The following is a 27,523-nucleotide window of genomic DNA, read 5'->3' on the forward strand; positions in this document are numbered from 1 at the left end:
CAGCAGCCTTCAGCCTGTCCAGTGTATCTGGAAATGTATATTCACCTTGAAATTCATATAGCAGGTTCTATGAGTAGCTGGATTGTTTCTAATTTCTAATTTTCTAGGTTCAGAAAGCACTACCTGTAGTATTTCTGTAATATCCCACCTTGTTTTTTTACACAAGTAGTCATCATTATAATGCTTGCTTCCTGTTACTTCACGTTAATTGTACCTGAACTCTTAAATGTCAGAGAAAAGGAAACCTAAACACTCGAGTTTTTTTGTTTGTTTCCTTTAAATGAAACAGCACAAATGCGTGCAAATGAGGGCAAACCCCGGGGAGGTGTTATAAGCAAGACTGTAGCAGGAGCAGTAACAGTAGCATTACTGAAACTGAATTTATAGGTTTCCTAAACAATACACTCCAGTGCATTTTTTATAGGCTCTCTTTTCCATCACTTTTCCATAGCCTGTTACTTTATCTCCTGCCCACCACGCAGGAAGAACTTACTCTCTTCCTTTTTGTAGCATCCCTCTATGCAATTTAAGATGCTATTCTGTCCTATGAACTCCAAATTGTGCAACAGTACGGCTAACACCAATACTTCAGGTTACCTTAGTAGTCAGAGAGTAGAATAAGAAAAAAAATTCTGAAGCATAAGAAATATGACAAACCCAAGTTTGGCAAGATTGGCTTGAATATCTGAAATGCTAATAATAACCCTCACTTAGGTAGGGGCTTCCAGCTCCTACTGGAACGTGAAGTTAATGCTACTATGGCTTCATTTGTCTCCAGTGATCAGAAAAGTCCCACATCCACTCTCCGTGTATCTCCTTCAGTGACTGAAACCTGTCCACTTTATATTTGCTCACACCACTTCAAAACCTTCCTAATCTCTCTGCTTCATATCCAGTCTTGTGCAGATAGGCTGCATGCAACAGACTGGGAGGTACATTCACTATAGACACTGATAGGTTACACAGTACTGGAGACACATCTTTGCCTTCAAGTAACTTTATGTTCCTGTATCCAGACTTAGAGCACAACATCTCATGGATGGAAGATCAATGAAAAAAATTATTGTGTGCTGACACTAATCCTCACATCAGTCATCATCTTCTTAGAGACAGAATCTCTCTAATTGTCTGCCCTTGAAACTGCAAAGAATAAAATCAGGAGTAAAGTAATACATCTGGCGTAATACAAGAATAGCTACATTGAACTACATTTGATTCTCTATAAAACCATACAATTCCTCTGAAGATTTACAGTCTGGAAGGGTAAAACTAAAGCCTATTACATGTTCACAAAGCTCAGCAAACTCTCCCTGAATGTAAAAAAAACCATTCCTTTCGAAATCAAGAAGAAAGAAATGGTATAGCATTACTTTGTAGTAAACTTTAAGAGCATCCTTTTAACTGTACCATGCTCTTGCCGGCTCTGACAAAGAAACTAATCCTAAAATGTCAATTTATTATTCAAATAATTAATATTTACCATAAGGTTTCCTCTCCTGTTTCTTTGTTTGTAAATAGATGGATATACAAGCTACAAAGAAAGTGAGCAATGTACAACAAAATGATTATTATATTCAAAACATTTTCTACAGGAAAGATACTTGCCAAGAGATAAAAGGTAACCAGCATGAGCATTGGTTAGATGGTGAGACAGGAACACTGGAGCCCTGTGTACATGCAGAGGCAAGGGAATTAGGTCTCAATAATGGAATTGTAATTAGGATATGCTGGAAGTAAACTGAGTTTGTTGAATAGGTTGAACCAGTTTATTTCGCTTAGAAATTATGGCATTAGAAAATACTGTTGGTCATATTGGTTTTGCTGATTATGCAATATATTATCTGTAACTTTTGGTGCTTCAGGAGAATGAAGCAACCACTTTCTGATGTATAATGAAATGAAAAGGGTAAAAATCATATGGAAAAAGCTGAAGCCACAGGGAAATTTCCCAGGGCTGTGTATCAATTGACCAAAGAAACTCTCTGAGAACTTTAAATAAGCCTTAGCAATTTTCTTACCATTACTTTGTAACAACTCACCATCTCTAACACCACTACCCATCCCCTCACCTGCTGGTCTTGGCTCTTCACACTTCTCATGAAACAGAAATTCAATAGCAGCCAGCTGACTGACTGGCAAAGGAGGAAGGCGAAATACATCTCAGGCTTTCTGCACTTTCAGAAGATCAATGCACCAGCTTGCAGCCACCTTTGAAAACTCTCCTTTTCTGTCTCCTAACTCCCAAACATGAGGTTTCAGCAACCTTTTTGTTAGCAGAGCTTTTCTATTATCTTCTAAACAGACAACTATTCCACCTACCCCAGTCCTGCTATTTCACTCTACTAACCTCACAGCATGGGGCAGATAGAAGGAACAACAGTCTCTGTTTTACCAGCAAATCAACAGTTTTGCCCCATTGTGTGCAGAAAGGACACAAGTGTATAATTAAAAATACAGTTTGTCTCCTCTGTCTCTGTAAATTCCATGCTCATGCAAGACACATTCCAGTATTCTTGCTTTGCTTTTAGTGCATTACTGGTGAGGGATGCAGGCTTTGAATGTCAGACATCCAGAATGTTCTTCCCTCAGATGTCATCCTCCTGAGGAAACTTCAGCATGCACCACAGTTAAACTGGAAACTTGGTTTTCATCACACCTTCATTAGGGTATCTATTCTTTCCCCCCCCATCTATATTTACTATAGACATAAATCGTAAATTTAGGTAACATAAATGGTGAACAGTAAAAATTGTAATTTTATTACCCTTTTCAACTATATCTCTATGCACAATAATTCCAATTCCATTGTCTTCTTGCTCTCTGCACAGGTGTTGAAATAATTTTTGTTGTTCTACATTTAGCCACACATAAAATTGTAATGTCAATGTGTGGGGATTGCTGCTATCTCTGTGCCAAAAACAGGACCTCTATGAGAAAACAAGCCCAATGTGACACACTTAAAATTGAAACCAAGCTATAGGACAACTGAATTCTCAAACAAACATGAACATTTTTTTCCTGAAAAAAATTGGTTATATGTTAATTGTTAATGTTATATGTTAATTGGTTAAAGTTAATAAAGTTCTTTTGTCAGCTGGGATTCATCTCCCACATTGCCTAATATGCCACCATTTAGAGGTATTGCCAACCCTCCAGCACACTTCACTTTGCAAGCAGTGCCCTCAAGTCCAGTTTTAGAAGCAATTACAAAGATATTATTTTAAAGATGTTCTTAATTGCAAAGTTTTGATTTTAAAATACTTCATAAACTCTTGACTACTTAAAAAAAATTGGCTAAAGTACATGTCAATTAAAAGAGATTTACAATTAGCATGTTATGCTGCAATTCTAAATGCTTCCTAGCTTAATACTTTACAAATAATGCAGATTTGTCTGTTTGGATTATTTGGTGAAAGTACAGTGAGATTAGTGAGATTACCCTTACCTGCCTGGAGATCTCACTCCTTTTGCAGGTACTTTGGAAAGATGAATTTTCTGTTGTTCCCCTATATTGTCTCGTCCTGTGAAGAAGAGATCACTAGAAGCAGTTATTTCATATTAAGAAATTTCTAGGGCTTTTCCAGTAACTATCTGGTCTTCATTGCCACTGTGCTTGCCTTGCACTTTTTGTGCTAATCATTAACCACCTGTAAGCACTATGGTCATCAGCTTTATCAGTCATTCTTTCTCAACAACGGAAAAAAAAACCAACCTTGTGAACTCATTCAGAGGCAAATCACAGGCATTAGGACCGGAGGGACATGAGACTTTCCACTTGTTCACAGAGCCTCAAGTGAATACACACCGGGCGCCGACCAGAGGTGGAACGGAGAGAGCCAACCAGCCCATCAGACCCTACCTCTGCCGATTGAAACCAGGGAATTACCTTGATGAAAATGTCTACACAACTGAGATGGTTGGGACGATTAAGGAGACACCGAAGCCTGAACCACCACCCCCCGGGGCAGCCGAGGCGTTCCCGGCACCCAGGGCCCTGCCTGGCGGCGGCTCCCGCTTATAGCCACCTCAGGGGCGGGTTGAGGCTGCCCGGCTGGCCCCGCCCCTGCCGAGACCCAAAAGTTCAAGCTCACAAGCCGCAGCCGTGTCTCCTGGGACGAGGCTGGGACAGGAGGGACCGGGCACCCCCCACTGCCTCCGGGGCTGAGCACCCCCGGTGCCGGGCACCCCCGCTGCCTCCGGGGCTGGGTAACCCCCGGTGCCGGGCACCCCCGCTGCCTCCGGGGCCGGCCTCGCACTGCCAGCCCTGAGCCAGCGCTGCCACTTGCAGCAAGTGTCCCCCGGGAGGCTGGCGAGCACCCGACCTCCACTCATGGTTGCTTTACTGCGGCTTCATGGGAAACGAGTGGCAGGGTGCTGCCCCACCGGGTCGCCGCTATAAAGCAAAGCAAACCAAGCGAAGAGTTAAAAAAAAAAACCAAACAAAACAAAAACAACAAAACATCAACCAAACTCGCATGTTTAACGCAGTCCGGTGAGAGCCCACCGACTCGGGCACCACCGTACGGCCTATCCGTGGCCATCCCTGCTGGCCTGGCCTGGCCCCGCCGCCGGGGGCGATGGAGGAGAGGGAAGGGGTATGGGCCCTTCTCTTCCCGGCTGCAGGTTGCCTGCAGGCAAAACCCTCCCTCCTTCACCACTGGAATGTAGCAAAGTCCAGGCTGTATTTCAGCTGTCTTGCGCTGGTGTGACAGGCGAATCTATCTACCTCTGTATTTACTTTTTTTTTTTTCTCTTAGAACACTGAATTTTTTATTTTTGTTTTCTGTCGTTCTCACTCCAGGATTTAAACCAGTCAGAAAGGGACGCTGGGAGTTAGCGAAATGGGATTTCATGAACACAGGATCGAGGCTGTTGAGGGCTGGTGGAAAGATTCAGAGCCCCTCACCGGGCAGCAGCTGCCCCGGGCCGGACCCTGGCTGAGCCGCGCTCCGGCCCCTGCGCTCTGACACCCTCTGGTGTGTGCTGCGGGGAGCGGGCTCCCCAGAGACGCTCCGGGATCTAAGCAGGATGAGTGCCAATATCAGCTATTCTCCTCCTCTCCTTGCCTGCCCGGCGGTGTATGACCGGGGAGAGCCTTGGAGACCGCCCCGGTCCCACTCTGTCTTGGCCACACCGGCACAGTCCGTCCTGCTGCTGCGCCGCAGCTTTCTGTGAGAAAAAACCACTTGGCTCCAGCGGTTTTGTGTCCCTTTCTGTTCCTCAGCTCCCACAGGAGGGGAGGAGAAGCTGCATTTTATCAGGAACAGTGTGGCCAGCAGGTCCAGGGAAGGGATTGGGCCCCTGTACTCAGCGCTGGTGAGGCCACACCTCGAGCACTGTGTCCAGTTCTGGGCCCCTCAGTTCAGGAAGGAGATTGAGGTCCTGGAGCAGGTCCAGAGAAGAGCAAGGAGGCTGTGAAGGGATCCAGCACAAGTCCTGTGAGGAAGGGCTGAGGGAGCTGGGGGTGTTCAGTCTGGAGAAGAGGGGGCTCAGAGGAGACCTCATCACTCTCTACAACTCCCTGAAAGGAGGGGGTAGCCAGGTGGGGGTTGGTCTCTTTTCCCAGGCAGCTATCAGCAAGACAAGAGGGCATGGACTTAAGCTCTGCCAGGGGAGGTTTAGGTTAGATATTACGAAAAAATTCTTTACAGAGAGGGTGATCAGATATTGGAATGGGCTGCCCAGGGAGGTGGTGGACTCTCCATCCCTGGAGGTTTTTAAAAAGCGCCTGGATGTGGCACTTAGTGCCATGTTCTGGTAACCACAGCAGAAGTGGATTAAGGGTTGGACATGATGATCTCAGAGGTCCTTTCCAACCCGGATGATTCTGTGATTCTCTGATTTTGTCCAGGAGAAGCCTTCACAGCACACCTCCATGCAGGTGGCCATTTACGCGCAACATTTATGATAGCTGCTCCTGACTTGCAAGTGAGCAGTATCTATTCCCAGTCTAGTGCTTATTTTAGAGGATGAGGAGTAAGCTTGGCTCAGTCCTTGTCATTTATCACCCTCTTTCGGGACCACACGAAGCCAAAGACTACCCTGGTACAGCCTCGGGACCCCAATGGGCTGTGCTGTAGCAGCTGAAGCAGGCAGCGCCTGCACCCTCAGCACAACCTCCGGGCAGCAGGCTGGGGGGGGACGGGCACACACAGCTGTCGAAGATCCTGAAGACATTGCTCCCAGGCAAATTCAGTGCTTATGCGAGTTTCTCTAAGGGCAGCCTTAGTGCAGCCAAAGTTGTCCGTAGTGCAGGCTCTCTTGATCTTTTCTCAGCTCTTAGTGCTACCTTCAGTTGTTCCAGTCTGAGCTGGCCCTCATGTGGCCACGGACTGGTTCAGGCCACAAATCTCTCTAACCCCAATACCTTGGACACGTAGTGAAAAAAAAAAAAAAAAAAAAAAAAAAGTACAAATACAGATTTCCCCTGAGGGCTGCTCCTGGCACTTGGTGATTTGGCCTATTGGACTTCTGCAGTGGAGGATGGTGTTTTTGTTGTTAATATCCATCAGATGAGTTTTCTCTATCATGATACTTAAGCTCTTTGTGAATGCATGCAAACTCTCACCACATGCTACATTTTGTGGTGGAGAAAAGTAGAGCTTATCTGAGCAGTGTATGAAGATATATTTCTGATTTTTCTAACTGCCCCCCAGCACACTTCAGGTGATATTCTTTTTTATTGAAAGAGATAGTAATTAAATGTTTTGTGTTCTTCTCACTGGCCTATGTTTTTCTGTACTAGTCTATTATACTATCCTCAGTCTTTGCTTTATAGTCAGCTGATCCATCTTACTACATTTAATTTTTTTCTCTGGCTATTCCATTTTCTCTTCCTTGCATCTTGTTCATTTCTACTACATCCTAATCCTCCCTTCCCGTATCTGTCCTAGGTTCCTGCTCCTTTATCCTTTCAAGGACAGCAGCTTCTAGGATTTTGTTTGGGATGCATCTAGCATTCTTTGTGGGGCAACGGAACTGCACTTTTTCAGTACTGAGCATAGCCACCTGCTTTAACCATTCTCATGACTGTTGGCAGAACCATACCTTTACCTTCCTATTCTCTTTACGGCAATTGGATGCACTGTTTGGAGAGTGAGCACATTGTAGAGAACACCAATTCCATAGATATTGCTCTGATTGAGAACCCAAAATTACTGTCCTCACACTTTTGGAAAATCTGTTTCAAAATCCAAGCAAAACAGAAGAATTTATATAGAAGTGTCTTCATAAGTCTGAGGGAAGAGTAAGGACTCTCAAGGGGCTGGTGAGCAGCATTCAGGCTTCATGCCACTGTCTTCACTGTGTTCCTAGTTACACCCAAACCATCACCTGGACAATTACTTCTCCAGTCCATTTGCCTCCCAGCCTAGCTCTTCTGAGCTCCCTTAAAAGTTATACTTCCAACTGCAGCTGAGTTGAGGTTCAGAGCCCATAAACCCAGGCAGTACTTTTACTCAGAGCCAGCAGCTGTGTTTATAATTTCACCTTCCTATTCCTCTGACCCTGGCACCAGAATCTTGCAGCCAGATGGAGAATAGCAAAGCACAAACCTGGGTAGCCAACAAGTGTTGCAAGACCCTGTTAACCACAGCTCAGTTTCTTGTGATGAATCAATCTTTCTTGCTAAAACATCTGCTAGTATCTGTGCAAAATGATGGGCGATTAGAACAGAATGTTTTTGGGCTAAGAGTTTGCAATGTGAGTGTTACACTAACTAATTTATTTTGAAGTGTCAGATGTGACTAATCGCAGAATCTAATGAAAATCATATAGCTCTTGGACATAGTTCTGGTTATATTAGGTTTTCAAATACTAATTAAATTGTGCTCCAAGGAAAAAATACATTAGATTTAGAATACAGAAGCAACCCAAATTAAGGTAGTATGGATATTTCAGTGGAAGAAATGTCTTTTCTTCATCTGCGATATTGTTACTCAAGTTTTCAAGATGTTAGACAATGCCTAAGTCACAAAGCAATATACAAGCTGGACATGAACAAACCAGATTAAAGCATCACTAAATTAGCAATAACATAAACGGGAAGTCATCTAAAGTTCGACTTATTTGAAAGGAAATGGCTCATCTGGTGATGTTTTTATCACCTGGTTTTGTGGGTACAAGCTGAAGCAGCAATTTGGTGTTAAAGAAACCTAACTTTAGGCTTCTGTGCATCAGGATACAAGTGCTGCAGCCACATGCTGATATAAATTTACTCAGGTTCAAATGCATTTAAGCTATTTTACCAAGGGAGCTTCATGCTAGAAGGCTTCATGTGAGATACCTGATTATGACTGTTGTCCCACTAATGTAAAAACACACTGAGCTTTTATCAGGTAATTTAAAGCTTTACCATATACTCATTTCTGGCCCAGATTAATTTTGTACTGGTGGACCAGCATCTTTATAACATGCTTTTACTTTTCTCATGTTGTTTTTTTTTTTCCCCCATGCCATTTTCTTGTCTGTATCAAATGAAATATAAAGTAATATGGGGCTTGGAGGTTCTTGTTTGTTTGTTTGTTTGCTTTTTTACAGGTTTGTGTAGAACTGTAGTCCTCGACTTTTAATGACTACAGAGAGGGCCACTTTCCATGTTAGAACAGCTTTCTTTAGCCAAGCAAGAAATGGGCACCTTCAAACCTTCCCATAAGCAAGCACTCCCCTTCACTGATCTCAGAGAAACAGTAAGGTAACTATATGTGGGACAGTGAACCCTCAGCACTTTAAGATGCATCTGCAGATAGGTATTTTTTTTTTAATGTCAAACCCCAAGATAAGTACTCTGCCTTTACATGTTAATGAATGAATTTCATAATGCTAACATAGAACACATGCCCCAGTGCAATACAAAATTGCATCCAGAAGCCAGAGTGTGACTAAGGCTTGAAGTAAAATCTATTCAGTGGCTTCTGTGGATTAACAAGGCAGAAAATGGAAAGTGTTGTGTCCAACAAAAAAGTGAAACATTTCAAACCTATTATTCTATCTACCAGAAGAACCACCAATCTCACCCCTAAAAAATGACCTTTTTTAAGCAACAACATATTTTGTGCAGATGTGCTTTTCCACCCAAATGTGGATGGCCTGCTGGAATACAAAGAAGTAAATAACAGCTTTTTAAAAGTACTATTGAAAAGTTTTCTGATCCCACAGCTATCAGGCCAATAAAATGCTTTATACAGAGTATACATTTTCAGTGAGTTTATGATGTAAACAAAGATCATGGTCTATCTCCTGATTTGATTCTAGCAACCTTCCCAAATGAATATTGTAAATATTACAGCAGAATATCCCACATAATTTTCCTCAAATAAAAGGGGTGAACAAGTTCTTTTTTAAATAAAGGATAGTCTGTCCTAATAGGAATCATAAGACAGAAGAGCCAATATAAAGACATCTTGGGTAATGTGTTTTCCTCTTCTTGAAAGCTGATAAATATAACCCACCCCAAATAACCCAGAATTAAGGCAAGAGGTACATGGTGTACAGATATATCCAAAAGAAGACATTAATTCCAATATAAAATGAATAGCATTGTATTAACGTTTATTTCTAATTACAAGAAACAGAATATCAGTCCCTTATTTGTACAAAAATACCTGAAAGATTACAATTAGGTTCACAAGCCAAAAAGCTATTTACAGTATGAAGCAAAGCATATTGAATAAAGGTTTTGTCTCTTAAGTTAATACCTTTTGCATTCCCTGAAACTTTAAACTTTATTCCATTTTACAGTCACTAAATCTTGCATTGTGACAATATAATTTACGATAAGCAAGTCTTGCCACTGGAAAGGTGCATTGATTGGTCAAACTGTCAGGTATTTAGTGCAGAAAAGATAAGACAAAACATCTAAACTGAGGCACGTGTTTCTTCAAGATTAATTAACAAATAAAAAGTTTTTTTGTACTTTAACACCTATCGTAACATAACTTAACTAGTAACCTCATTACCAAAATGGTTTGGCATTTTCCTTCTCAACATATTCAAGATTGCTACATGAAGTATTTATTTAGAAAATAAAATCACAGGCAAAAAGATAAAAATTCAACAGGCTCCAAAACAACCCTGAGCATTCCCCTTTACATTCATGTCATTTAAATACAAAAATAAGAGTCAAATGTCCTTCAGTCCTTGGTATTCTGAGCTGGCAGCCAGCTGAATCTGCTGGAAAACTAAGGTGGTATTGACTGTTTTCCAGCAGAAAGAAGACAAAGCAGTGATCTGCTTAAGTAAGATTGTTGCCACTTTGAAGGTGGTCACTTTCTCAAAACAGCTCACTTTAGCTGGGAAAATACAAAATACTAAGTCAACCATCTACATACAAAAATCATGATTCATAGTCAAACTTTTATTCTCAATTTAAATAAGATGCAAGGTTTTTTTTTTTTTATAAATATGAAACACTGCAAATACTATCTGCCTACTGGGAAAAATGCATGGTTGTCACTAAGCTATGTAAACAGAAAAACTTAAAACTACAGCATAAATGGTCTTACTAAACTGGTAATGTAGTCAATACAAGTATTTTTTTTCTCCTAATAGGGGCCAAATAGAAGCATGCAAAGTGAAGTCAGACTTAAGTTAGCTTAATTTCAAGGTTTTAAAATACATTGTCTAGAAAGCAGGAACACTCATTTCACTATGTACAATTAAAAAAAATAAAACAACAAACAAACAAACAAAAAAGGCTTCTACTGAAAACAAAATCAAGTTTCTTCATTTTTAATATCTAGACATTATATGAAAAAAAAATACTAAATGTGTTCTGTAAACTAAAATACAGTGTTTCTATACCATTGACATAGTTATAAGCTGATATGGATGTCTCAGGCAGGTTATGGTTTGTCTTAAGCTATTCTCAACACTACATGAAGACCTAAAGGTGTAGGATTGGTTTTCCTTCTTTACCCTTTCAGATGGCTAGGAGCTCAAACCCAGTGGCAAACATTAGCGAGGATGAACCAGCCTGTGTAAATCACTTACCATTCTGCACTATGCCCTGCAAGTTCCCAGACTGCAATACTTCTTGCTGTGGCTAAGCTGCATCAAGTGCTGGGAAGGTAATTCAGTAACAGTTCCTGCACCAAGCACACTGCTCAAAGAACGTGATCTTTGCAACTGGAGGATCAGGGTGGAACTTGCCTAACTTTAAGACTGATTTATCATCAGAAAGAGTTATTGTGTAAACATTAAATAAAATTGATTTAAACATTAACAATAAAGTAGTCCTGATGACAAACCAGCACCAGAGCAGGATGTATTTTGTCTGCCATAGGCACTGACATGCTTGAGCGTGTATGACACAGAGATCACCGATTACCTCGATGGATGATACTGCCAGCAGCTAGTGCACCATCAAATGTGCTTCCATTCCTGATATGTTCTTTCTCACCATGTAAACTTTCATGGCCCTACAGAAAGCAGAAGGGGTACAGTTCCTTTTGTGCCCTATTACCCAGGAGAGCTTTGTGTCACTGGAGCTTTACTGTATGGAAAGAGCTCTTGGAAACAGTCTGAAAATGCAAGGAGCTATAAAGCTAAAAACACTGTTTTGTATTTTGTCTTTTTATTTTGTCATACTAAGACTACCCGCAGGAGAATCTTCTCACAAAAAATGGTGGTTTCAAATACAAGTGTAGTCATTCAGTCCTATTCTATTTAGTAACAGTAAGTTTCCTCAGGAAAACAGTCAAAAGGCTGTAAAAAACAAACCACCAATCCAATAATAAAAATTTGTGCATAGAAACTAATACAGTCTTTGCATGACTGGATGCCACTAATATGCCATCAACATACTACAGCCATAATGCTACAAGTCAACAGTTTTAAGAGTACATATATGGTGGCATGTTCTTTTAGAATTGTATCCTCATTGCTTCTTCAAAGACATCTGCAGATCATCGAACCTCAGGTCTCCAGAGAAGTTTTGAGACACACGCACGCGCGCACACACACACTTCTTGATTTTCTTCTAGATCCTTTTAGGCTGAAGCATTCCATACATTTTAGGGTGCAGATTAATACCCAACTCCTGCATGAATTTTAAAAGCCACATCAGCTCCTAATATAGGCTGCATACAATATCCGAAACAAAGTAGGAGTGCAAAAAAAGTGATCAATACAAAAAGTAAACACACTAGTCTTAATTGTCAAGATTATTCCAGGGCAAGAGTTCTTTTCAAAGATTTCTCTTCACACTTGTTCCTGTTAAGTGGCCCAGCCAAGATAGCTTCCAGTTTTGTTTCAAATTTACTCATGGTTTTACATACCCTCCCCCCATTTTTGGGATGCTGGGACACTCAGCAGCAATCGCTCTTAGGTGTTAGACAAACCAGCAATCTTGGTCTGTTGGCACCTGTCGAATCCATCCCTTTCAGAGTCCCAAGGTGCATATTTTTTATTTATTTTTACCAACTTACAAATCTGCCAATTCCCCAGTGTCAACGTTCTTTTACAATTACTCTTCTAGCAAATCCAGTCTTCAGTGAGAGTCAGATTTGAGGTCATAAGGCCACTCGGATGCAGTGGTGCTTGAGTTTGCAGGGCAAGACTCCTTTGTTTAGTTGATAGAATTCAACAAGCTGGATTAGATCACTGAATTTGGTGTTCCCGTCATCCAGGCTGAAAAATATCTGTCCATCATCTTCACACTGGGAAAACAAAATGCCCTTTTCAAGTTAAGACTGCACGTGAAGAGATGCAAGCGTGGCAAAACATGAAGAGTACAAGTGTGTGACCTAAGATAAACAGTGGGCAGTGCCCAAACAACCGAGTGGCCAGAGACCTTCATGGAACCACGAACAGCACTAGAAAAGAGTGGACGTTAACTCAATTTGAAATGTTTTGCTTATAGAAGCGAAAGCTCATGAGCATAGCAATTGAAACTGGAGACAGAACTGGTCTTCATTACATAAACCAAAAAGACCCTCAAAATATTCTTTAGCCGTTTATAAAATTGGCAGGCGAAGCACGAGAAAATGGTTTGTACCAATAAAAAGACCTACATGATCTTAAATGTCTGATGCTCTTTTTGATCAAGATGAAAATCAGATATGTTCTCGACATCTCAGTGTATTTTACGATCAACATTTTTAGATAGCCTCTAGAAAAAACCTTTCTAAAGTTTTCCTAAGTTATTCTATGTGTGCCTATGTGATAGAAAGACAACTGGTACTGTTTCTGCTGTCAGTCACAGAGAACAAGTTTTGTGCTTTACTTCCGTACTTAGGTGACTTGCACTAGTTTTCCAGGCAATGTTAACAAAGAATTTCAATCACATATTTGACAAATCTAAAGAGTTCTTTCTAAAGGAAACATCTCTGTTAATTACATCAGTAATTAAAAAGAGGTCTTTTCAGATGATGGCAAAGCTTTTTGTTTTTAAATTTCTCTTTTTGTGATCAGTAACAAAAAAATCTACTTACCGGCAAGATCTGAAAATGCTTTATTTTTTGATGATGGCACAGCGTAAGTACAAATGCCTTTGGATTGCTTTGGCTGTCCCGGAGAAGAAATAGTCTAGGAGAGAACATTTTTAAGTACACACTGAATACCACAATCAATTTATTTGTAAATCATCAGAACTACTAAGTAATTTTGTGCTATTGCCCAGCTCTTCATCAGCTGCATTAACAGGTAATGCCATAACTGGCAATTTCCTTTCAATTTTTATACCATGACTGTGCAACACTAATAAATGAAGAAACAAGAGTGAAAGATACACAAGAGTATTTCTTCCCCCATAAATGTATGCATGAGGCTTTTTTAAAAGGCCTTTCTAACTGAGCTTTCCATTACTGATAACGTACTCTTAATAAGAAAATGTTCTCATTTAACTCCAAAGCAAATCTGTATTTCTCTACATGGGAACATAATACATGAGAATCTGTTCCCACTTTCTGGTATCTTCTAACGCTTTACAGAAATCCAGAAATCCAGTATCAGCAAAATTATGTTTGAGTGAAATGCACAGGAAGAGCTCAATACTCTCATAAAATGATGTATCAATTAACTATTACATCCACATTATCAATATGGACAAAACACATGCTTATTTTTCATCTAAAACAGTCATAGTATTTTTCCCTGACACCATTGCTGAAAAAGAATATACTTAAGGAGTCCAACTAGAAACATCATATACTATGTAATTCACTTAAATTGACTCACAAAATTCAAGTCCTAACTCAAACAGCTAAATACCTACTTAGAGAATGAGAAAAAAAATCTAGGCAAAAATGTTTCCTCCCCTTGACATTTATGAACTAAGGAAAGAAAACCTCTCCATGCCACAAAACAGGAGAATATACCTTTGGTATCAGGTTCACAGCACTAATCACTAGTAGATTTGTGAGATGGCCAAACACAGTACTGGGGCAGGCCTCAAACCCTCATAATTGCTGACCACTAAGCCAGGAACACACTTTCCCAATGCTCAGTTGCAAGAACTGCTTGTAGTCTTATGAGCCCAAAAGAACCTACGTCAGCTCCTCGGAACCGGTTGAGAAATGTCAATACCACAAGAAGACACCATCATAACTAGAGTCAGTCCAGTAATAAGAGACAGGCATGTCTTGTCACCACCAGCAACCATGCATGTTATTTGAACATTCTTTTTCAGACCTAGCAAGGCCAGATGTGTGAAGGACACATTAGAATCCATCCCAGGGAGAAAGATCTTACCTGCCCTGGGGTCACTGCAGTTCATGGAGATGATGTATCTAAATTTACTTTTCATCTAGCCATTTCTGAAAATGCATGGTATTACCTGGTGGCACAAAGCAAAAGCTCAGCACAGCTGATCCTGCAAGTGTTTACTCAGCCTTGGTCAAGTAAAAGGGTTTCCACACAAACAGTGACTATAAATAGCTATCTGTCCTTAACAGCAGCTTTGCAGAAACAGTCAAATCATAGCAGTGTATTAGCTGCATATATACACTGCTGAATATCTTACACGAGCCATCCAAAGACTGCTAACTTCCTACCTCCTTTTGTTCAAGAACACAGAGAGCAGAAAAACACAGGCAAGACTTACCTATCCTGTAAACCATGTTTTTTAAATCTCAGAGCACGTAATGTAAAATGGTTCTTTTGCCACTACCAACTGACTTCCTTACAGCCAAACTAACCAACCTTCAGCTTCTGCAGTGACTGAGCTGGGTAGGCAAAAATTTAAGACAGCCTTAAAGGCATTGACAAATTTATGAAAACCCCAGGAATCTCTAAATTCCCAAGGCAACACGTCAAAGTGAGCCCAAGATCGTAAAGAAAATCTGTAGTGTGAGAGAACCAGATACCCAAAACGTCCGCAGTGCCCCTTTACTTTCTATGCCCCTCTTCTCTGTTTTACTTATTAAGCTAAAACCCAATGGCCTCAGACCAGCAAAAACCCCCAAACAACAAAAAACACACTGCTTAATGAGTATCTACATACACTAGTAATTTCTACTTCTCTAATGTATTTCATTCTTCAGAAAGATTCGTGATGGTCTTGAATGTGATAATGCCCAAGAAAGGTTTGAATTTGACTGTATGCTAAGAAGCCAACATGGAATTTTCTACCTTAAAGCTGACAGCAGTCACCTTAGTTAACTTCAGACAACCATGATCTTTCCACCCTAGAAATAAAGAACTGTCGAAGGCAGTTTAAGCAACTTCTCTATAATAACTTCCACTACAAATAAATAAGGTAAACAGATGCTCAGAAGATAGTTAAATCTCAAATTCAGACATTTGAGTGATGTAACATTAATTTGTTTGCTCTAGAACAGGGATAGTGAGAAATTATTAACTGCTCTGATTCTTTTGCATTAATTTATTTTTTTCAAATTCTAACATTCTCTACAACTTAATTGCCTCTGTTGGAAAAAAAAGAAAAAAATTTAGTGCATTTTAATATTTTATTATTCAAATTAGGAGTTAAACCTCCCTCCTACAAACATGTGTTCTGTCTTTTTGAAATTCAGGCAGGCTATAATGGGACTACTCAAGAACTAGGTTACTCCTAAGTACTCAGAAACCTGTAAACCCTTACAGCAAAAGTTGTGCTCTTATCTATAATGCTTACCACCAGATAACAGAGTCACAAGAATACCTACCCATCTACAAGCCCTTGTTGCTTAATAATCCTGTGAGATTCTTCTCTAGAGATTCTGCCATGAAACCAGTGCTGGGTCCTATGAATAACTTGAGGTGAGAGGGAAAAGAGAGAAAGACAGGATAGTTAAAACCAATAACACATGCAACAGTTTTTTCCACATACAAATTACTTAAACATTCCAGAAATGGGTATAGCTTTGTTATAGAATATACAACATTTTTCATCAATCTAGAGAAAAAATTAATCAATATGGAAAAAATGCACCATCTGTTGTATACTTAATATACCAAGTAGACACTTAGCTCCATGTATTTGCTGATTTGCAGGTGTATGATTAGTTTAATGAGAGAAATCTCTCATAATACTGCCTTTTCATAACTTCTTCAGTTGGTACTGAACAATTCATAGAATATAACATATAAATTAACAAGTTAGAACTAAGTCCCTTTCACTCTCTAACAAAAAGGTGTCCTTTCAAAATATTCCCCCAAATATTTTGTTTACTGTTTTGTTGTTTCTCAAATGGCATTCTTAAATTCTGTTCAACAGAAGAGAAATGCAGAATAGAAACATTAGAAACATCCATAGATTGGATGTTCCTCTAAGATATGCAGGATGTTAATATGCAACTTCATGATATTTTAATAAATTAAAATTTCAAAGGGATGGTCAGGACTCACATTACAGGCATTTGTATTTTACATTATTCAGTTATTATGGAATGAATGCTTTTTTGAAGACTCCCATTTTTACTCTCTATAGATTAACAGATCACCTCTTGCCTTGTATAAGACAAAGAACTGACTTCTGAATTGTTTTCAATGGAAATGTTTATGGAGTCTCAATTGTCCTAAGAACTGAGTTTCAAAAGAATAAAATTGAAGAAAAGCTTGAGTGTTCCTCCAAAGGAAAACGAGTTCCTACTATTATGTCTATACTGGTAAGCACCTTAATGACACAGAAGTAACTGATAAACATAAACCAAGTATTTGAGATCCAGGCATTAATACTACCATGGCTGCAGTCTATCTCTACCTCTACAGGAAATGTAATTTTTATTAACCTATTTATAGAGGCCTCTTATACTATGTTTACAAAACAGCACAATTTACCTGTACTCAGTGTGGAAGGATGGAGTGGACTTTGGCTACCCAAGATGTTCATTCTTGTGCTACGTTTCTATAGAGAAAATGAATTATCGTTAAATCCACCCTAAAATCTCAACAGAAGAGATTGCAGTGCACATGCAATACAGATTTAATTTACAGGAAGCTGGGGGCTGGGCAAGTTTAATGCAAGGATGAGAAAAAGAAATGCAACTTTGAAGGGGGCTAATCTACAAGCAGCAGCTCATTTCAATTGGCTTAAATCACAAGCCAAATGTTAATGATGAAAGCTCACTATCAAAAAAAAAAAAAAAAAAGGAAAAAAAAAAAGAAAAAATAAAGAAAAGAAGGATAGAAAAAAAAGAAAAGTCTGATATGTTTCTGCTCAGGCAAAACACCAGGCACTCAGTAAATCAAGCAGTATTTCCCTCCCGTACATCAAGCACCAGCTAGGGCTTCAGTAATGACTCCTATTCCCTGAGAGACGAGCATGGGGGAAAACTTGTACTGCAGCTGTCTGTCCACAAGACACTATAAACAAGTTACATCAGTTTTCATTGCAAGAGGTCCTGCCTCTTGTATATTCTGCAATTAAACTTACTGGGAGCAAGCCATTAGTCAGAGCCCCAGCCTCTTCCATGTGGGGAAGCATTTAATTTGACATATTCCTCCTCAGAGACTGGTTTTGCAAACTGGCAGTAAAGTTCTGGTGGGTCTGCTTTCCCCCTCAACTTTCCTCTGGACACTAGGGGGACAGAGAAGCAGTGGTAGAAGGTTGTTGTGAATGTGACAGTTTTGCTAAAGATGGATATTGACTTTCAGATCTGCATGCTTGCAGTGTGATTGCTTCAGGTCGGAGCTAAGCTATACTGTGACCAGCACTGCACTAACATCATAGCACACTCTCTGTTTTGGCTCTCAACAGACACTTACTAATTACAAAAATAGAAAAGAAGAGAAGATAGCTACCCTCCAAGCATGTCCTTCTTCCAAGGCAGCACTCTGTGCTTCAGCAGGGTTTTCAATAACTCTTCCTATTTGCCCCGAAAAATCCATTGCTACTAGAGAGTTTTCAGATACACTTCTCTGAAAAGGAATTTTCAGTCGTTTCAAAAAACAGGGAGAGAAAAAAACAGCTTGAGTTTCATTTCAAAATGTTGTTTCAGAAGACTGTCCAAAGTCATTCTTCAACAGCACACAAAATACATCACATTTTTCCCCCTTCCAAAAGATTTGCAGACACCAAAATAGATGGCTTTTCTTTTTAGGCCATAGGAAAGGGAAAAGATTCAAAGGCTGAGAATAAAATCTCTATTGCTCAGATTGCCCACTTGCCCCATTACTGTACTCCAGTCATTTTCAGGGCCAGTTGGGATCCAAATATAGGATCTTCACTTTTAGATAGCTAACAGTCAGCTCTTGGCCCAATATATTTTAAGAGATTTACGTCTTCGTTTTGCCAGACCTTCTGCAGAGACAGCCAGATGTCTCTGTACTGTACATCTCGAAGTGCCTGACGCATCCAAGATTTTTCAATCATGTGGATCACGTAAGCCTAAGAGAATGGAGAGCCAACCACGTACACTCTACACACGCGAAACATGAACTTTACATTGATTTGCTACATAACGCTGAATTTACGTGTCTTGGCGTCAAATTTTCCACCTTTAGAATGTAAAGGCAAATATGCCTTTTCCAATGGCATGCATTAATGAGATAAAGTTCATTACTTACTACTGGAGTGGAAAAGTGTGGAAGCATGGCTTTTCTCTGCTGGGGAATTCTGTAGTTCTGATACAGAAGCATTCCATACTGCCAAGAGAAATGCAAAGACATTATTATTCAAATATATGCCCTAAGGAAAAAAACTGTAGTGACTTCATAATGCCACTTACACTGGAGCAAGGTGCCACCAGTTATTTATTTTCTTGATCAGAAGCTGTCCCAAAGCAATCTGCATTGAGTAATAATGACTGGCAATCAAGCACTATATATGCATGACAAGTTTTAAATAAAAGACAGCCCTTCTACAAGCCTGAGTGAAATGCACAGGTAATTTCTGCTGCTCTCAGCTATCACCATGTTTTCCTTTTTTTTCCTTTTTTTCTTTGTTTCCTTTTTTTCCTTGTTTTCTCCTTTTTTTCCTTTCCATGTTTTACAAACTTTCACTTGAGGCCAGAACACACATATTAACTTTGCCTCTTTTTACCCTCCAGTAATATGAACTGGAAAAAAAAAATCTGTGTAAGGCAGTCAAACTCAGTTTTACTAATGATAAAAAATAAGAACATTTCTAATTCACTAGTTCTGTTAATAAATGTCCACAGGAAATAACACTTTTGGTACTTTTATAACCCCTATAAAGTAAGGTGATTGAATTCCAGTCATGCTCCTCATTGAACATGATAAATTTGAGTAGCTACGATGGTAGGAAAACTCCTACTCAGTGCCTTCCCTAGGGGCACAGTGCTGAAGTATAGCAACATTGCTTACTGAATTTTCTAATTGAAATGGAATACATAATTCTGTAAACAGGGTAATATATGGCTATGGAAAGCTATATCAGTAGGTAAATAAAAAGGAAGGTCATAGCTACAGCCTTGAGACACAGCCTTAATTTACTCAGACTGTACACCTTTAATCATCTTTCCGTGTTCCTTAAAAACAAATTCTTTTTTCCTCTAGTGTTAACTGCTGAAGTGTGAATGTAACAAGCCAGCATTACTGCCATACAGTACCATTGCTGCCACAGGCCACACTGCAAAGAAAGATTCTTCTGAACAGTCACGGCAAGATGCATGTTTACATATTTGGTAGGAATAGCTAATTCTGTGCACTGTGAAGGTCTTTCCTTGCCGCTCAGGAACCTTAGTGTCTCAACCAGTGTAACTACTTTGTTCAGAACAAGTGATGTCTTCAAAGCATACTTCAGCACAATTATCTGATCCTCTGCTTGAGCACTTTCCCCACAACTCAAAATTCTGTGTAAATAGGGAAATTAAATAAACAATAAATAGGGAGGAATAAGCAATGCTTATCTAGCAGTGGAAATCTCCATGGCTTCTCCTAGTCAATGCCGCACATGGACTGTGAAGCAGTAAAACCTCATCCTCCTTCTGATGCACCCACTCCCTTCCAGCTGTTTGGACATTGCCAGAATTAATTTTCTGACTTCAGGAGGTGGATATGAATAGCTGGTGGAGAAAAGGGCAATTTTGGCAAAGAGGAGTGTGAAGGCTTTGCTAATGTGGGCTGCTGCTTAGGCAGAAACAACGACTCTGTTCACTCAAGACAGAGACCAAGTGCTCTCAGTGCCCCTAGGTTACCTGTCCCATTTTGGGCAGAGCCTGGCACTCAGCAACGACCAGAGAGACCCTGGCACACTGACCTCAGCCGGAGGGAATAGCCAGGAAATAATTTCCAAATCTGAAATTGTTTGTTTGCTACAGGGAGAGCAAAAGTTGACTGAGCTCAAAGTTCTCCATCCTGGTTTCGTGGACATGCGCCTCGTACCAGGTACTGCAGTACCACTTTGTGCATGCCTGTGTTTTTATCACATATTGTATGTTACACAATGACACAGAATATTAGCAAATAGGGTCACTGTGCAGAAGGGAGGTGGGATTCTCATGGGTAACACATTATCTGTACACATGTATTATTTTTTTTACATGTGTATATTCCCTTTAATACGAGGGAGGGTGTATAAAGGTACAGTGAAGAATAAAGCAATTTTCAAGGCAGCATCTTCAGGGAAAGGTTTAAAACCAACCCAAAGCTTCTGCTCCCTTCCCTGTGAAGATCACAAAGTTCTTTGCTTCTAAGAGCATGAACTAGTCAACCTTCCCCTCAGTTCCTACCATGCTGATTTTGTTCAAAAAAACTGTGAAGCATCCTACTGTATTATCAAGACATCTGACTGTTTACTCTCAGACATGAATAACCTTCATCCAGAGATAGGGTTGCTTATTTTTGTTACTCTGTAAATAGAACCTTCAAAAAAAAAAAAAGAAAAAATTGCAAAGACTCTAAACGGGTCTCTGTTCTAGCTAAGATAACCCGTTACCATCATCAAAACATTTCCTATAGCTTTATGGTAACTTGCAAATACCTAGTTAGCCAGGTTTTTTTCTTTTTTTAATTCATTCAACTATCATAAGTTAGGTTTCAAAATAAAAAATATACTCATTTCATATGTGGAAGGAACTGAGCTTAGTGTTGTGCTCAAAAGCTTATGAGGGACAGGTCTGCCTGGTATTTTGCTCTTTGCTGTTACGATGCTGTTACCATGATGTTTAAGAATACACAGGTATTTTCTCATGAACAAATGCAACTTAACTACACGTATAGCTTTTTCACATAAAAGAGATTAGGTACCTTGAGGAGTCGAAAGGCAGTCATCCAGCACGTCCTGCTTTGCTCATCTTCAGCACACAACAACCTCAGTTCCTTAGTTTCATTTCTCACTCTGTTGGGCTATAAAGTATTTGAAGGAAGTCAGCTACATTCATTAAAAAACCAACAACATTGTAAGTTTACTGCAGAGTAAAGGCAGGTACAGTATTATTCTGAGAACTGGCCAAAAAAAGCTGTCACCACCCTGAATTAAAGCTCAGGAGATGCTGAGCATGCTTTGAAAGAAATCACTTTCTCACTAAGATAAACTGCACTGTCTGCTTTGCAATATGCTGCAGTTCTGTCAATATATAGGAACAAAATACTCAGGTCATGCTAGAATGAGAACCAAGGTGTTTTTTTGTTGTTTTTTCTTTTTTTTAAGAACTGCGTTAAGTTTCATGAAGTCCCATTTAAAGATAAAGAAACAAAGTTTATATAAAGAAAGGTTACTGAAAGTCTGCACAACAGTTCTTTAGTTCTCAAAAGACAACTACTTATTTCCATTTCCCAAGACAATCTTTTTTAAATAAATGCAAACCTCTGTCCCACAATAACGGTACAATTACACTCTATCAGAGCTTGATCCTTTCCTATATTGTTCTGGTGCTAGTGGTCCAGAGAAACTTTCCTATTCAATTTAGTGTACTTGGAAAAAATCTTTCATCTGTGAGGTGAACCAAGGTCACCTCACAGGCACACCATGCTCCAGCACTGAGCTGATCTTGCACAGAAATTTCCCAAGCCAAAGAAGCACCAGAAAAAGTGTTAAAAAGTGTCACATAAAATGATGGCAAGATTCACAGGACGTGCCTGCCAAACGAAAGAAGTTAAAGATCAAATGCTCATGACAGAAACGCTTACAGAGTTCTGCATGCAAATCTTTTAGCCAGGACTTAGGGGGGACTCTGATCTACCCATATCATCTTGAACTTTGGAAGAACTTAATGAGAAATACCTTTATACAAAATCCATACTCCGCAGGTGCATTGTACAACTTCTTGCCTGCTATCAACGAGAAGATATTGCTGTCTTCTAGGTCAGCCAACAATTGCAAATGTCTTGGCTCCTGGGGAAAAAATGTGTTTTATCAGAAGTAAATGTAAGATTTTGGAAGACCTTGCTGCAAGCTTTGCAGTCTCTCAAGGCCAACCCCCAACAGAGGGCAGTGCATGAACACTATGCTCCTCTCTCAAGCAGCCTGATGTGGACACTACACGTCACCTTTTCAGTATCAGCCTACTAGCAGAAGATGTATACAAGAAGCCAACAAGATACTTATTCAAACAAATCACATTAAAAATGGCATAACCTTTTACATTGCTCTGAGAAATCTGACAGTTAGATAACGTTAAACAATGTTTAAGGTATTATTTAAACTAAATCAATGAACCATGTGCTTGGAGACCATGATTTCTCTTGATATCCTTGTTAGCACTACTTCAGTAGCCACAATTACATTGTCTGGCTAGCTTGGGTTTATTATACAACAGTGCCATATAGCTATTTTCATGCATTGAGAGCCCAGGGCTTGATCTGCAATTGATCATGGCTTGCTTACCCTTTTTGATGTGGTAAAAAAAAGGGAGCACTGTGTGCAGATATTTAAAAAACAGCAAAAAATACCCACTGTAAAAGCAGAAAATGCTTTTGCATGCTAGTACGGTGATGCTTCTTTTTTAATCTTACCTTTGAAGTTCCTTTTGTAGAACAATAAAGTCCTGATCTCCTCAAACACACATACAATTTCTTCCAAGATTTCCTACCCAGCTCTTTCACATGCAAGAAACCTTGAATTTCAGGGCAGCTACTGGAGTTTAAAAAGTTCTGTTGGAGAGGAAAATGTAAATGAGGATTGTGTCCTACAGATGGATCATAAAATTGACACAGTATTTACAGAACTGATAAGCAAATTGTGAACCACTTTGCTGCTTGGGGTGCAGTTTCACAGTATGCTTAAACTGGCCTAGATGTTTAAACTGATTTATAACTAAAATGGATATTCCTGCTCCTCCTGTTATGTCTAGCTAACTCCTCTTGCCACTGTTATTTTCCTGTTCTCTGTATGACTACTTAAGACTCCAAAAGGCTAACCATTCCTCTGTAACCCCATTTTTTCTTGCACTTAGCCTGAAGGGACATAAAGTATGCTTATTATTTCTTAAAATAATACTTTGTCACAACAATAAGGGCATCTAATTTAACTTTGACACACTGGCCAAAATCTGCAGTTTCATCCATAACTTTCAGACTGGGAAAAGCCTGTGTCAGTATTTCTCATGTTAAAGTCTTACGTATCACATGCACCTGTCCCAAGACAAGAGGTATTACACACAACAGAATATTTAACTGAAAATAAAACGTAGAGCAAGTGAGTGTCAGCACTCATTTCAGTGTCAGCAGTGTTCAAGAACTGGAAGCATGTAAGTTCTTGATGTAATTAGAGGGACCACATTTGGAATCATTTGATTTGTGATACATGGAAAGAAGGAATTAGCTATGGTTGGAGAATTGATGGATTGCTCCCTTATTACAATTGGACATGTTATCAAATGACAGAGAGCTTGTCAATGATAACTCACAAATTCAGTAGTAGGAAGAAAAATGCATAAAACTAGCTGCCTTTGCAACTCTTGAAAGGTGTAGTTTTGGTGTTATTTGGTAGACAATGTCCACAGGAAACAAAACCAAAAATCAGTGCCCTGTGTCAGAATTCTCAGTTGCTTTAAAACCTTGGGGTTTCTTCCAGTCCTCCTCCCCATCTCATCTAACATAATGGAAAAGAGCAATCAATTTTTCCTGCTACTTGTACTATGAATCTACTTCTCAACTGTGAAAGGGAAAGACCATAAGAAGAGTGTATTATCTCTGGCCAGCTAGATAAACCAAAAGTAAACTAAGATGCAAGATTTTATTGCATATATGAGCCAGGATGACAATAGGGATACCAATGTTTTTAAGACAAAATGTCTTAAATGTTTTAAGACAATGTTTCAAGACAAAAATACTAGCTCTTAATGCAGTGTATGATATGCTGAGATGATACTGAATATTCTTCCCTATCTTGTGTGGAACTGAAAAGAGCACACTGGCGCAATGTTTGAGGTGGCCTCAGGTGCAACACACTGAATGACTTCTAGGCTGCTGAAAATTTACCTTCAACAAATTACATCTTTCATTGAAATGATGAAAAATGGCTGTGTGTCTTTTAGAAGGAAAAGACTACATAATGCCAATGCTTTAAAGAAGATTGGTTTTTATGGTTAAACAACCAACCAAAGAGCATGTGCCCATCCACTTTCCCCCAAGCTCTTGCACTGCTAAGTCCTATGAATTATGCTACTCCAGGACTGCACCCAAACCTTCCCAGAAGCAAACTGTTGCATCTCACAAGGTTGCTGGGTTTTCCTTTCCCTACTGCTTGAGTTCACCTAGGTTTGACACTTCTCTATCTTCCAGAACATCTTGCTCTTTTAGGGATTCCTGCTGCTTTTATTAACAAGCAAACTCACTTCTCCACTTGCACTGCAGGGAAAAAGGTCCAAGGTGTAAACACCTCTGTTCCTACCAGGCTGTGGCGATGCCTGTTGCTGCCAGCTATGGTTCCAAATTGCAACCTCAATGCACATAACTTTCATGTTTAATTGCAGAAATAGGTTCAATTTTTGTTTTGTTTCTCAGCTGAGAGTGGATGCTAATATTTTAAATTTTTCTCAGTGAACCTGGAACCAGTATTTAATGGATTTTGAAGTGGTTATGTGACAAAATGAGTGCACTGATTCCAAAGTTGGCAGAAAGTTCTTGTATTTATACAGAGTCAATGCACATTTGCAAACATTCAAAATGACTGAAATCAAGCTAGAATCAGTTATTTGTATGAATACTTTCTTCATATATTCGTGCCTTCTGCCTTATGATTTGCCTTTTATTTGTGGTACTGTCTTCCAGGCATTTTGGTTTTACATTCTCAATATAGTACTCTTTAAATAAACTGTGATTTCATTTGGCCACATAGGTTCAATGTCCCCCATTTGAGAAAATAACTAAAGTGAAAAAGATTTAGGCTACAAGGTTTTAGACCAGAGTTCTTAAACTGAGAGGTTTAAGTGCATGAATTACTCATCAGAGAGGTGGCCCACCCTTCAGCATCATCCTTGTAGGATAACCAATTGAGCAACCACCACAGTTCCTCCATGAGCAAGCAAGAAACTGTACAGTGACATCAAAACTTCAGTGTAAACTCAGTGCATGTGCTGCTGCTGGGCAGATTACACAACTCTACCAGCTCATATGCATAATATACACATCCCTGTAATTTAACTTGGGGAGCTTTAAATGGGATTACTTTGCAAATGTAACATACAATTTTCTGTAACTACTTGCACGTACTTCTTAGAGAACTACTTTTCTATGTAAAAGAGCAACCAGTTGGCTGAACCCTGGGCAAGCTGGTCCCTACTGATTCTCAGCAGGCACAAACATGGGACACAGAAAGCAAAAGCAAGACCTCTTGCTAACTCAAGCCCATCTTCTAATGTACATGTGGATTTTTACACTTTGTCCTACACTTCTCTTGATTTTTACAAGGTATATTTGTTTTTCTACCAATATATCCACTGAGATTGTTTTAGGAACAACACTGGGTGGCCAAACCAGGTACCAACAGAGCAAGGAATATTAATGTACCAAATATCTATGAACATTAGCTATGAATACTTTATGCTTTTAACTTACACCTCAATGCCACTGAGTAAAATCTGTTAGGTATTTTCAACATTAGTACCATATACTAACTGTCTATTTCCAGACCTTTGAATTCTCCCTTCCTTCCCCCCTCAACCTTTTTCTCTCCAGCTCCAAAACTGTCTATAGGGGTAACTTACAGTACCTGTAGAAGTTGTGACTGTGGGATACTGCCATTTGTTTGCTGGCACCAGGCAACCATTTGCTCGGGGAAGAAATTCTAGACACGAAAAGAGAAGACAATCAAAAATCACATTATATTTGAACACTTTTACACAGAAAAAGTAGAATTTTCTTCCTGGCATCAATTTTTTGAAACCATCACTCTTAAATCAATCTGGAGATCCCCTGACACACAAAGTAATACTAGGGCTTTTGAGCGCAGTTCTTCCCTTCCTTCTGCTCACCAAACGCCCATGCAGACAGAATGTGGATTTTTAAAATATCTGATATGCAGCATTTCATAAATGCATTTTTCCATGGCTTCCTCTTCTACTGAGGGATTTCAGAGATCTCTATCAGACTCTGCTTCCTAGGAAAGGACAGGATGAATGGTGCAGGTTGGGTACACGCTCCCTTCTTGCTTGTGGCATCTTCTGCCATCAAATTTCTGAGCTTCCCTCTCTGTCCAGAAAGGATGTTCAATGAACAAACTCTCTGTAACTCCACTTGCCATATGGAAGATGTGGAGTAGGAGGAACAAGTTTTCTCTACCCTCACAGAAGTAAACTGGATGCAAATGCATTAAAAGAAGTCTCAGGTGCAGATGCTGCATGATCTCCGGTATGCAAACCTTCACCTAAGACAGCACGCTATCCAAAACACAGTTCTTTAGTTCTGTATCTGCTTGACCATATCACCTGCTTAGTCCGTCAAGAAAGCTCCAAATGAAATGACATTTGCAGAGCTTAACTATGAGAAAGAGCTCATATGTGACTCTTGATGCTTTGATTTGGTTGTCCAACAGCCAAGTTTATGCTCAGAGTCTGAAACCCTTCAATCAAGAGAAAAGGACTTTGTAAGATCTGCCCCTGTATGTTTATATTTCAGGGTAATGTAACAAAGCCCAGAGTTTTTTCTTGTAAGGGCGAGTCAGCATATACTTCATGAAATGAAATGATAAAAGCTGAATGAGGAGACATGCAATAATTAGGCTCTGCGTCGCACGCTCTGC

The 27,523-nt window shown here is 39.7% G+C and overlaps 2 protein-coding genes across 5 annotated transcripts in view; both read right to left on the minus strand.

The window, feature by feature from the left end:
- DDC (dopa decarboxylase) overlaps window positions 1–4,578 on the minus strand; it is a 68,879-nt gene extending 64,301 nt beyond the window's left edge. Inside the window, exons 1-2 of one of the 2 annotated variants that reach the window (XM_030445913.1) lie at window positions 4,505–4,578; window positions 3,446–3,521 (exon numbers count right to left, since the gene is read on the minus strand). The gene's annotated coding sequence lies outside the window, so the exon portion shown is untranslated. Of the gene's footprint in view, window positions 1–3,445; window positions 3,654–4,504 lie in introns of those variants that run through there. The other variant, XM_030445912.1, reaches the window with a different exon arrangement.
- A 4,950-nt stretch (window positions 4,579–9,528) lies between these two features.
- GRB10 (growth factor receptor bound protein 10) overlaps window positions 9,529–27,523 on the minus strand; it is a 141,413-nt gene continuing 123,418 nt past the window's right edge. For 2 of the 3 annotated variants that reach the window (XM_030444135.1, XM_030444134.1), the window contains exons 8-17: window positions 26,495–26,569; window positions 23,296–23,433; window positions 22,565–22,675; window positions 21,589–21,687; window positions 18,946–19,023; window positions 18,181–18,297; window positions 17,218–17,284; window positions 16,104–16,191; window positions 13,431–13,524; window positions 9,529–12,656 (exon numbers count right to left, since the gene is read on the minus strand). In XM_030444135.1, coding sequence (XP_030299995.1) covers window positions 12,510–12,656; window positions 13,431–13,524; window positions 16,104–16,191; window positions 17,218–17,284; window positions 18,181–18,297; window positions 18,946–19,023; window positions 21,589–21,687; window positions 22,565–22,675; window positions 23,296–23,433; window positions 26,495–26,569 — 1,014 coding nt within the window. In that variant the 3' untranslated portion in view covers window positions 9,529–12,509. The remainder of the gene's footprint in view (window positions 12,657–13,430; window positions 13,525–16,103; window positions 16,192–17,217; window positions 17,285–18,180; window positions 18,298–18,945; window positions 19,024–21,588; window positions 21,688–22,564; window positions 22,676–23,295; window positions 23,434–26,494; window positions 26,570–27,523) is intronic. The other variant, XM_030444136.1, reaches the window with a different exon arrangement.

The sequence above is a fragment of the Calypte anna genome, chromosome 2 (genome assembly GCF_003957555.1).
Source record: "Calypte anna isolate BGI_N300 chromosome 2, bCalAnn1_v1.p, whole genome shotgun sequence".
Lineage (NCBI taxonomy): Eukaryota > Metazoa > Chordata > Aves > Apodiformes > Trochilidae > Calypte > Calypte anna.